Below are 12,211 nucleotides of genomic sequence, written 5' to 3'. Positions count from 1 at the left end.
TGTGTAAATGACAACTGTTCCCAAAAGACTTATGATAAAGCTTTTAGAATAGAAAATGAATAAACATCTCAACAAGTAAAATTACTCTTTTCAGCATTAAAAAATAATTTGTGAAAAATGTAGTGAGTGTAATTATGAAGTGGCATACTCATCTCAACTCTAGTTCTAAAATAACACGACATCATTTTAACTAAGAGAAATGCTGGTTTTCCAAATAGCAGGTTACCTTTTACCCGAGGTTTAAAGAATAAGTATCAGCATCATGACATCACCAGAAAGAAATTGAAGCATACAAGGAATAAACTATAGTTTCTTTTTATATCAAAATGTACTCTTGAAAATGTGTTTGGCACAGTGCTAAATCATATATAGTTAATACTAAATATTGCAGGATACAATAAAACCCTGGAGTTAATTGTTTACACCCTCTTATGGGAATGAAAATAATAGATAGATACCAATTATTCAGAAGTCAGCCTATACAAACTGTATAAACAATATTTTATGTTTTGCTTTGAAAACCAGTGATATAATAAATTTTACATAAAAGACTGTAAAATAATATAAATGGATTTAAACAGATTTTTACAATAAGAAATTCAAATGGAAACAGACAAGTAACAAAGAGAAGTAAAAAAATTTATTGCAGTATTCGCTCCACCAGATTACCTGGGGATCCCTTTTCTTGTATTGTTTTCAGGGTGACCTAATACATCAAAATCTACATTTACAAAAACTCCTTCTGCAGATAGGTCATAGATACTGCATGCTTTTTTTTTTTTCAACAGAATAAATTATATATCCAGGAGATTCTGCCATTTTACAGCCTGGAAAAAACAACGCTTCCCTGGAAACTGGGCTAAGCTAAAGAAAGCCATCCGCTGCTAGGTTAAACTCCAAGAACACTTTATTAAGAACATTAACAGACTAATTTCCAACATTCACTTGTTTATTTTTTTTAAACAGAAAGTTTTTTTCCAAGATATAAACAATTTTTGTTAAACTATAATACAGTGGGAGTAAAAATGAACTGAGAATCTGTTTCTGCTGCACAACAGCGAAGGGAGCTCCCACAAAAATGTTTGCCCAACATTTCCTTCTTTTGTTCCTGCATCCCAGGTTCCACTTACTCTTCATAAAACTGATTTTTTTTTTTTGCCAGAATGTTGGTATTTCAAGTTTTTCTGCCTTTTAAAAAAATTCCTGTAAATTTGGCTGCATGTACAAATTCATTAGCTGGAAGTCCCATCCTTGGCGGCATACAGGGATCGTAAAGTCTGAACAACTTTATTAGTCAGCTTATTAGCACTCGTTAGAGCAATTTTTTTGTAAATAATGTCTGACTCTTTAATAGTGTCTACCCAAGGCACCAGTTTGCGGCCATCACGGCGCTTAGCCTCAGTCCAGGAGCCACTGTAGGAGCCTGCCATCCACTGAACACTGAAGCCATTGCTGGTTTTCTGTACTACTCTTGCAATTTGTGGTCGATCTTTGTACTTTGGACAGCAAATAGCGATGACATCCATGACGTCAACACTTTCATTCATCTGTGCTGCCAACTCCGTAGAGTCTGAATTTCGTTTTGACCTTCTCAATGACTAAAACATTGGGAGGGGGGAAAAAAGACCAAGTGTTACACAAAAGAATTTTAGTGAAATTATTGTTTTTATTGCTTTTAATCCCTTGACGCCGGGAGTTGGGATTTCCCGGCACACTTCCATTGCCGGCAATGAGACGCACCGTGACCGCCAGCGCCAAGGGGTTAACATATACTTGTAAAACCATATAACTCTTAATTTGTACCCGTGTCTTTACTCTTATGATATATAAAATTATATATACATATGAACCATAAAGCTACATAAAACTTAGCAACAATAAAAATAACACACATTAATACAATTCAAAGAAAAATTAACCCTTTATGCTGGATAAATCTCATTTCTGTTTTTTTTTATTGTCTTTTATGTTAAACTTTCTACAAAAGGATGTATAAATGGGTAAGTAGAGAATCTCTATCTACAAAATGTTTTCTCTTTTAAGTATTACATTACTTGGTTGTACATTTAATAGACTGACATATATAAGCACATAAAAATCATTTTACGTAATACGCTGCGAAATACGTTGACTCCTCCTCCGCCTCACCCCTGAAGTGCCTCCTCCTCTATCCTCCCCATCACTTTCATCATCTTCTGTCTCTGCTGCTGTATTATTTTTAGGGCTGCCTCCTCCAAGCAGTGAGGTAATTGCTTTGTTCCGAGCATTTGTGCTAGCTGACACCTCCCCTTCTTCTTCTTCTTCATCAGGGTCCAGATGTTCCATGAGAAGTTTGAACTATAAAAAATAGATATCATTTCAGAATTTTAAGTAAATATTTCAAGCAAGATTGTTAAATTCCTAAATGTTTTCTATGGCAGTAGTTTGGTGTGTGTGAAACAGACGTTAGCCATCATCTAAATTAGGGGTTGGTAAACATTTTCTGTAAACAGCCAGGTGGTAAATATTTTTCATTTTGAAGGCCATATAGTCTGTCACAACTACACAACTCTGCCACTGTAGTATGAAAGCAGTTACAGACAAATAAATGAGTGGGCATGAATGTTTTCAGTAAAACTTTATTTGCAAAAATAGGCAATGGGTTAGATACAAAAACAGCCAGAGTTTTCAGACCCTTGGTCCAAGTCATCAAGCAACCAGGTGACAATTACTGACAGACATTTTCTAGTTATCTCCCCTCTTTGCTCTCTAAGAGGATACAAGAGAAAGCAGAGAATGTTGAAAAATTTTAAATGAGAACTAAAATATTTTTAAATTTTAGTGTATGTAAGGTTTGCAAAGTCAATGAATAATATGAAAGCCACTGTGCAGATTATATTCTTAGCTCAAAAATTCTTATTTCTATGTTCAGCTACTTGCTTTAAAGTAGATTTTTACAATTTTTTTAAAGAAAAATAGAAATGGAGTTTTGCCATGTTGGCCAAACTGCTGTCAAACCTCTGGCCTCGAGTGATCTGCCCACCTCAGCCTCCCAAAGTGCTTGGGAGCCACTGCACCTGAACTAAGTAGATTAAAATATAAAACTTTATTTTTTTTTTTATTTTTTAGGACAGTCCTCTAATTTAAAAAACATTTCAAACAACTTTTTATATTGTGGTAAAATAGAAATAACAAAATTTGCCAGCTTAACCTTTTTTTTTCCTTTTTAAATTGAGACAGGGTCTCACTCTGTCACTCAGGCTGAAGTGCAGTGGCGTGATCATGGCTCACTATAGCCTACACCTCCCAGGCTGAGGTGGTCCTCCCACCTCAGCCTCCCCAGTAGTTGACACTAGAGGTGTGCACCACCATGTCTGGCTAATGTTTGTATTTTTTGTAGAGACAGGGTCTTGCCCTGTTGCTCAGGCTGGCTTGGACTTCTTGGACTCAAGCAAACCTCCGACAATAGGCCTCCCAAAGTGCTAAGATTACAGGTGTAAGCCAGCATGCCCAGCCTACCAGTTTAACCATTTTAAATGTATAATTCATTGGCATGTTGTACAACTATCACTGCTATCCATTTCCAGAGCTGTTTCTTTCTTTGTTTTTTTAAATCACTGGACACCACAGCTCTGTCTTCATTAAACAATAACTCCCCGTTCTTTCCTTCCCTGGTCCTTGGTAACCTCTAGTCTATTCTGTCTTTATTTTAAAAGCACATTTTATATACATACATTTGCATACTTGTTAAGTGAGAATGTATGCAAATATATATTGGCATTACTCATATAAGAACATATGAAAAAGTAATAATATTGGTTGTCAGAAAAGAAAGGAATAGAATGGCCAAACAGGGTAAGAGGATGAGATGACTGCTTGCAGTTTTACCTTTTATGACATATAAGTCATGTATTTTTCCGATTTAAAAAAAATAGCCCTCTGTATCCCCGGATTCCGCACCTGCGGATTCAACCCAGAATGGATCAAAAACTATTTGGAAAATGCCACAACAAAAATAACAGCACTGGCCGGGTGTGGTGGCTCATGCCTGTAATCCCACTACTTTGGGAAGCCGGCGGATCACCTGAGGTCAGGAGTTTGAGACCAGCCTGGCCAACATGGCGAAACCCTATCTCTACTAAAAACACAAAAATTAGCCAGGCGTGGTGGCGCATGTCTGTAATCCCAGCTACTTGGGAGGCTGAGGCAGGAGACTCGCTTGAACCCGGGAGGTGGAGGTTATGGTGAGCCAAGATTGCGCCATTGCACTCCAGCCTGGGCAACAAGAATGAAACTCTGTCTCAAAACAAAACAAAACAAAACAAAAGAAACAGCATTACAATAAAAAATAATACAACTTAAAAAAAATGTGGTATAACAACTATGTACATAGCATTTACATTGTATTAGGTATTATAAGTAATCTAGAAATGATTTAAAGTATATGGGAGGATGTACGTATATGCAAATACTATATATATATATATATATTTTTTTTTTTTGAGACGGAGTCTCGCTCTATCGCCCAGGCTGGAGTGCAGTGGCCCGATCTCAGCTCACTGCAAGCTCCACCTCCCGGGTTCCCACCATTCTCCTGCCTCAGCCTCCCGAGTAGCTGGGACTACAGGTGCCCGCCACCTCACCCGGCTAGATTTTTCAAATACTATATTTTTTCAATAATTTTTTTGAGACAGGGTTTCACTCCCGTCACCCAGTATTGGGTGTAATGGTGCAATCTCAGGTCACTGTAACCACTGCCTCTCAGGCTCAAGTGCTTCTCTTGCCTCAGCCTCCTGAGTAGCTGGGACTACAGGTGCACACCACTGCTCCCAGCTAATTTTTTGTATTTTTTTGTAGATATGGGGATTTGCCATGTTGCCCAGGCTGGTCTCAAACTCTGACCTGCTATGGCCTCCCAAAGTGTTGGAATGACAGGTGTGAGCCACCTCACGCGGCCTACTATGCCACTTTTTATCAGGCCCTTGAATATCGCAGTATTTGGGTATCCATGGGGGAACTGGTACCAATTTCCTGTGGAAACCAGGCGACAACTACAAAACACACACACAGGTTTTCCTATTATCTTTCATTTTCACTAAAACAAAACTATTCGTGGGCTGCTGTTTCCCAAGAAAAAATAATTAGAATGCCATGGGTGCAACGGGAAAGACAAGCTTAAAATAACTCATTAAAACCACATAGAGAAAAATTATCTCGATAGTTCATGAAGCTTATATTCAATGTAAAGGAGATAGTTATCTCCCCACCAGTCCCCCACATTTACTTGTCAAAAAAGCCCTTATGAGAAGTAAAAACTTTTGGTTTACTACTCACATCTAGATACTGTTTTACTATACTCCTCTTCACCTCTTCTGTGATTCTGGAATTAGCCATGTCACTCCGCAGGAAGTCCAGTGTTTGTTTTGGATGAAAATGAACTCCTGTTTTTCGGTTTATCGCTTTATCATATACTTTTGCAGATTCAGATGGAGAGTACTTCTGAATTTTACTGTTTTGGGAAAACAAAACCAAAAACTTTAAAACTATGGAAGCAACATACTTGGAGAAATCCAATTATAGGTAGGAAGCATCATATTAATGAAATTAATTTCTCATGTCTATTTTTAATACTATTGTGACCCTAGGACAGCTTCAATACAATTACTTAATATCACCTAACTGGTTTACCTATTTCTACTAGTTGCTCCGCCACCCCCAACCTATCCATTCTCTATACAGTGGCCAGAATGTTTATAAACCTGTTTCAGGTTATTAACAACTCTGCTTAAAAATCTTTCCAACTCCTTAGCATTGCCTAATTAACTTTACAAAGTTTTAAACTATTTTGCATGTTGCCAACATTTAACATCAAGATATTCCTTATAAGGCCAGGAGCAGTGGCTCATGCCTATAATCTCAGAGTTTGGGAGGCCAGTGCGGGAGGATCACTTTGAGGCCAGGAGTTCAAGACTACCATGGGCAACACAACTAGACATCATCTCTACAAGTAAATAGTATAAAAAATTAGCTGGGTGTGGTGGCATGCATCTGTACTCCCAGCTACTCAGGTGGCTGAAGTAGGAGGACTACTTGAGCCAGGAGTTCATGATTGCATAACTGCATTCCAGCCTGGGCATCACAGCGAGACCCTGTTTCAAACAAATAAAGAGATACTCCTCTTAAAAATCTGGATTTCTGGTGTCTCCTGAAAAAGTGGGAGCTCTGGCCACATTATGCCCACCCTCTCCTTTGGTAACAAGCTTATGGAAACTTGAGACAGGTCCACTTAAATGACATATCTTTCATCATGAAACACACTCTTTCCAGTTGGCCACTGACCAGGTGGCCTATTAACATTTGACTTTGTGATTCCTAATCTTGGATTTCAATGAATGTAAAAAATGACCAAAATTCCATGGGTATAGGCAGAAAGAGATATCTTTAATGACTAATGGTGGGTAAAACTACAGGGTATTTATAATAACTATACCTTACTTTATATATAACTCTCTTACTTTATAGAGTACTTTAAAGACTATTTGAGTTCTACTGGAGCTCAGTTTAGTTGGTTTACATCTATTACTTCAGAGTTCTTTAAAAACTTAAAACTTGTAATCTATTTTAAGGTCAGCCTGATTCTTCTTAAGGAAATCAACAAAATAAGCCCTTCAATTTGTAATGCATTATCACCAAGTATAGGAATATGTTTTTTACCCTTTAATAAAATAATAAATTATGGCATATTACACAACAGAATACTATACAGCAATAGAATAAACTCCTTTATAAAAAGGAACATTTCTAACATTAAAGTAAACATGCAAACAAAACTGGGTTTCATATTTATTATTATTATTTTTTTAGATGGAGTCTCGCTCTGTTGCCCAGGCTGGACTGCAGTGGCATAATCTCAGCTTACTGCAATCTCTGCCTCCCGGGTTTAAGCGATTCTCCTGCCTCAGCCTCCCGAGTAGCTGGGATCACAGATGTGTACCACCACGCTCACTTAATTTTTCCATTTTTAATAGAGATGGGGGTTTCACCATGTTGGTCAGGCTGGTCTCGAACTCCTGACCTCAGGGGATCTGCCCACCTCGGCCTCCCAAAATGCTGGGATTACAGGCATAAGCCACTACGCCCAGCCCAAATATTTATTATTTGAACAGAGTGAAGTTTTTTCTCTCACTGCTTATGTAACCTTACCTATCAGAAAATCCACAAAGATTCTTCAAATGTTGTTTTAACATTAGAAGCAATAAAATACCCTGGGACACATTTGCAAATTCAATTAAAGGAGCTGAATTTTCTGGCAAACATTTCATCACTGAATTTATATCGTCTTCTGAATCTGAATCTGAATCTGAATCTACACGTTTCCGTGACTTCCGAGGCCTGGAAACTTCTTCTTCACTGTCGCTTGACTCATTTTCCTTACTAGGTGATGATTTTCTCTCTTTCCTTTTGTCCTTTACCATAGACTGAAAGAAAAAATTGTTTGATAAACAATAAAAACAAAATGCCACTAGTAGATATAAGTATTCTCCATTCAACAGCTTGAAAAAGCTTCCTTAAATGAGTATTTTATAAACCTCTTGACTTTATATCAACAACTGGTATGTAACGTTAGGGGATAGTTTCTAAAACTAAATAAAATTATATACAATATCCACTCCCTCCCCCCACAACCACTCCTTCAAAAAATTCTTCTGAAATATCATTCAAAGGGAAACAATTTTCTTCTAAGGATAGTAATAAAAGATAGTTATAAAAGTATCAATTTGGTGCATAGGTAAGCCATTATAGAGGAAAAGCAGTAATTATAATTTAACTGAGGAGAATAATCTTGGACATCCCGAGCTTCTATCAAACTCTTCTTTTCAAGAACATTTCAGCAAGATAATAAGCAATTTTCTCTGAAGACTTAAATCCTGTTTCTTTGTACTTTATGAAAATGTTAGTTCTTAGAAACAAAGTCAACTGGATTTAAGCAGGTTGTGTGGTGTGTGTGTGGGGGGCACATTATAATAACATTTATTCAAAACTGGAAGAAACATTTACAAAGACAGCCATACCAGTAAGTAGGTAAAATAAGAGAGCAGGAAGGCTAAAGCTTCTGGGAAATTATTAACTTCTCAAACTTAAATGTGCACATTAACATCTGTGGATTTTGCTGAAGATGCAGATTCTGTTTCAGCAAATCTGGGTGGGGCCTGAAGTTCTAGAGCTTTAATAAGCTCTCAGGTGAAACCACTGCTGCTGGTGTGTGGTCCACACTTCAAGTAGTAAAGGTTTAGACACCTTTGTAATTCCAGCCCTTGGGAGGCATCTAAAATACTCTGTCTGATTTACTAGTCTGACAAGGCTGAGTTTTGAGCAATACAATTTTATCAAATGAGATCTACTTGGATCATTAGATACATGAGAATATTTAATTTGTAAAGAATTTACTGAGTGCTTACTATGTGCCTAGTGCTACACCAGGTACTTCTATAATTAAATTAAATGTAATTAAATAAATTACATTCCTCCTAAAAGTCACGACAGAAATGATGGAAGGTTCAACAAGAAATTTAGTAAAGATTTTGGGCACACATATGCCAACTCTATTACAGTGCTGTAGTTGAGCGATAACAAAGTCAATGGTGTCATAAATTTTTGGTATAAGTGTAAATAAGCTATATATTTTCATGTGTAGTGTTGTGATTACAGCATTACAAGATTTACAGAATAATGTTTTAAAATGGGGCTTAAATGAATGTATGAATGGACATAAAACACTTAAGGTCAGTGCTTAAAGTGAGAGAAATAAATGCGATGGCTTATCAACAGAACAATCCATATATGTATTTTAGATGTTTCTAAATAGAAGTAAAGTGGCAACGTACATCCTCTCCCAAGTCAAGTACTGCCCAGATTTCATTAAGTTCACTTAGAAAGATTTTATATACTCGTGAAGAGAATAAAAAGAATAAGAAACAAAACAGTGAAAACAGCATGCCTGCACTTTGACAGATGGATTAAGAATAGTAATGTGTGTAACTTACCTCCTTGAATGACTGCAGTAGGTTACTACCAGAAACTGAGAGTGTAATGTCTATATGATGCATTATAAACAACGGCTCTTCCTGTGTCTGGTATGGAAAACAGGCTAGATTGTCTGCTATATACAAGAGCATAGTCACGTCTGTTTTCTGTAAATTTTAAGAAAAAGTACATATGTTTAGCGGATAATCTAGAAACCCATCCAAAAAAGTTTTTTTAGAAAAAATACAGGGCACTTTCACCTCACTTAATGTTAGAGAGAGAGGTAAGCAGACACACACATGGGGAGAGTGGGCAGAGACACAGAGAGACAGAGAGACAGCAGGAGGGAGAGAAATATAGAGGGGGAAAAAGGGAGAGGGAGAGAGGTATAAGAAAAAGGGAGAAGGGGGAACATAAATGGAATTTTATAAAATAATCTTAGGCCCATTTTTTATTTTATAATGACTTACACTATGCTATCTCAAGAGAAGAGGTGAAATTTTTTATTGTATCCATGTGAAATTCCTTGAGGTTTTCTTACAGAGTATATGGAATCTTTATGATAAATCCATACCATATCAGAAAGTATACATGAAAGTTCTGATTATATCATTGTGCTACTAAGAGTTTAACCTATATGGAGATCAGTTACACACAGTTACTATTCTGCCCTCAAAATAACTACTAATTATAGTACTAATACATAGGTTAAAAGAAAAAACCCAAATCCACGTACTCATAAACATTTATCAGTTTCCTGTGTATATATAATTCAGAATGTCAGAGTTGTTTTGACAATGCTATCAGTTTTACACTATAAATACTCTGAGGTAGGCAAAATTTAAGAGGATTATTGCTATTTGCTTGCTTTAAAAAGAAGTAATAGAGAATTCAAGCATTTCATGATCATAGAAGGGCATAATAATATTCAAATTTCTTTTAAATATTTATAGCTCAAGGAAAAAAAAAGCTCACAACTAAAAAACACTCCCTCCTACCATCTACTGTCCCCTGCCATGGAAACAACATAAAACCCAAGAGCAGCAGCAGCAACAAGATCCCATAGCACAGATGGAATAACCTTGCTGTTAATATTCGTAAGAGTATCACTCTCACTCTATTTTTACTTTACGGTATGTATCAACACCCATGTTACAGACGAAAAAATGTAGACATAAAACCCTACCCTCATCTATCAGTTTAACACTATAATTTATATACATATTTTCAAAACTCATATATATTTTATTTTATATATTTATATTTATATAAATATTTTCTTCGACATCCATAAAAGCCCTGTATTTCTCTTTCCTTTCAAAGTTCTTCAAAGAATAGTTTAGACTGCTCCTCCCATGTCTTCCCCACTATTTTTTTTCAAGGAAGACATGATATTGGTCACTGCCATCTTGAACTTCTGGGCTCAAGCAATCGCTTTGCCTAGGTCTCTCGAGTAACTAGGTAGCTAGGAGTATAGGTGCATGCCACCAGGCCTGGCTAAGTTTTTATTTTTTAATTTTTGTAGAGACAGGGTCTCACTATGTTGCCCAGGCTGGTATGGAACTCCTGGGCTCAAGCAATCATCTGGCTTGGGTGCTGGGATTACAAGCATGAGTCATCTCATCTGGCCCTCCCTCTTCAATTACAATCTGCTTTTGTCCCTCACTGGTTGACTGTTTTTGTCCATGAAGTTCACCAATCTACTCTATTTTTCACTTCTACTCTCCTTGCCTTCACAGTAGCATCTGACTATTATCCACACTTTTCTTCACGAAATCTTCCTAAGTTTTCTCTTCCTAAGCTCTTTGACTACTCCCTTTTTATGTACTACCCAAGCCAACTCCTTTGCATCTGACTTTGGCAACAATCCTATTCTTTCAGGTGCTCAAGATAAAAATACTCCAGTTGTCAACTTACTATTCTTTTCACACAGTCTCATTTAATTCTTTCCTCAAATTTCTTTTCTACTATCCATTCTTTTTTTTTTTTTTTTAAATTGAGATGGAGTCTCGTTCTGTTGCCCAGGCTGGAGTGCAGTGGCGTGATCTCAGCTCACTGCCACTCTCTGCCCCCCAGGTTCAAGTGATTCTCATGCCCTGGCTTCCAAGTAGCTGGGACTACAGGTGCATGCCATCACACCTGGCTAATTTTTTTTGTACTTTTAGTAGTGACGGGGTTTTGCCATGTTGGCCAGGCTGTTTTCAAACTCCTGACCTCAGGTGATCTGCCTGCCTTGGCCTCCCAAAATGTTGGGATTACAGGCGTGAGCCATCGTACCCGACCTCTACTATCCATTCTTTTTCTCCCCTACTGTTGTCATAATAGGCTAATTTCTTATTACCTCCAATGTGACCACAATGCTAAAAAAATTCATCTTCCTAAACTGCTCTTTGGCAATTGTCCTCATTATTTTATTCACACACTTCCAATGTTTTGTTTTGTTTTTTTGCCATCTACAGGATCCTCTATATACTATTCCTCATTATGACCTTTCTGCCCCAAATAACAAACTATTCATTATTTACCACACATTCTTATCTTTTACATTTTTGGCCCCGACTGGAACATCTTCCTTCCCTGGTTTATATAGCAGATCCCTCTCATTCTATCCCTTTGGGCCTTCAGGCATTTGTTCTTTCTCTGACATTCTTTATTGGAGGTAGTTAGAAGAAAGCATTGCATTGTGAGAGCTGGGTTTCCAGTTTAGCATTTCAAATGCTGAGATGACAGAACATCTAGTCAATGACATAAAGCAGGCAGTGACACCACATAGGAATGAAGTTCTTCTGGAGAGAAACAAGGACTGGAACAATATTATCAATACAAACCATCAGGGCACTCAGGATATACTAACCATAATCACTATGAATTTTGTGTCCTATTCCCACAACTGGAGGGAAAATCCTTTCAGGGCAAAAGTACTACGTTATATCATCTGGCACTCCTAGTATAGTGTCCTATACACAATGCAAACTTAATACTGATAATGATATGATGATAATGTTGATGATAAATTTCACATAGTACTTAAAGAGGTCTAGTGAGATATCTACACTATGGTAATTATAATTTTGCTTTATTGCAAAAATCTGCTGTCAGGCTAACAAGTAATTAAAGTATTTCTTTTGTTCTTTTCTTTTGCTTTTTTTTTTTTTTTTTTTTGAGATGGAGTGTCACATTGAAGACTATTTTTCTTTCTTTTTTTGCC

The 12,211-nt window shown here is 37.0% G+C and overlaps 1 protein-coding gene across 1 annotated transcript in view; it reads right to left on the bottom strand.

Moving 5' to 3' along the window:
• Positions 1-299: 299 nt before the first annotated feature.
• The window catches only part of NIPBL (Nipped-B homolog (Drosophila)), a 195,033-nt gene continuing 183,121 nt past the window's right edge, over positions 300-12,211 (bottom strand). Inside the window, exons 43-47 of the mRNA XM_011944374.1 lie at positions 9,024-9,170; positions 7,183-7,457; positions 5,314-5,488; positions 2,149-2,337; positions 300-1,598 (exon numbers count right to left, since the gene is read on the bottom strand). Of these exons, the coding sequence (XP_011799764.1) occupies positions 1,233-1,598; positions 2,149-2,337; positions 5,314-5,488; positions 7,183-7,457; positions 9,024-9,170 (1,152 nt within the window). The 3' untranslated portion in view covers positions 300-1,232. The remainder of the gene's footprint in view (positions 1,599-2,148; positions 2,338-5,313; positions 5,489-7,182; positions 7,458-9,023; positions 9,171-12,211) is intronic.

Source organism: Colobus angolensis, unplaced genomic scaffold (genome assembly GCF_000951035.1).
Source record: "Colobus angolensis palliatus isolate OR3802 unplaced genomic scaffold, Cang.pa_1.0 Scaffold230, whole genome shotgun sequence".
Classification (NCBI taxonomy): domain Eukaryota; kingdom Metazoa; phylum Chordata; class Mammalia; order Primates; family Cercopithecidae; genus Colobus; species Colobus angolensis.
Note: the sequence above shows the minus strand (reverse complement) of the source record. Positions and strands in the feature narration are given on the sequence as shown.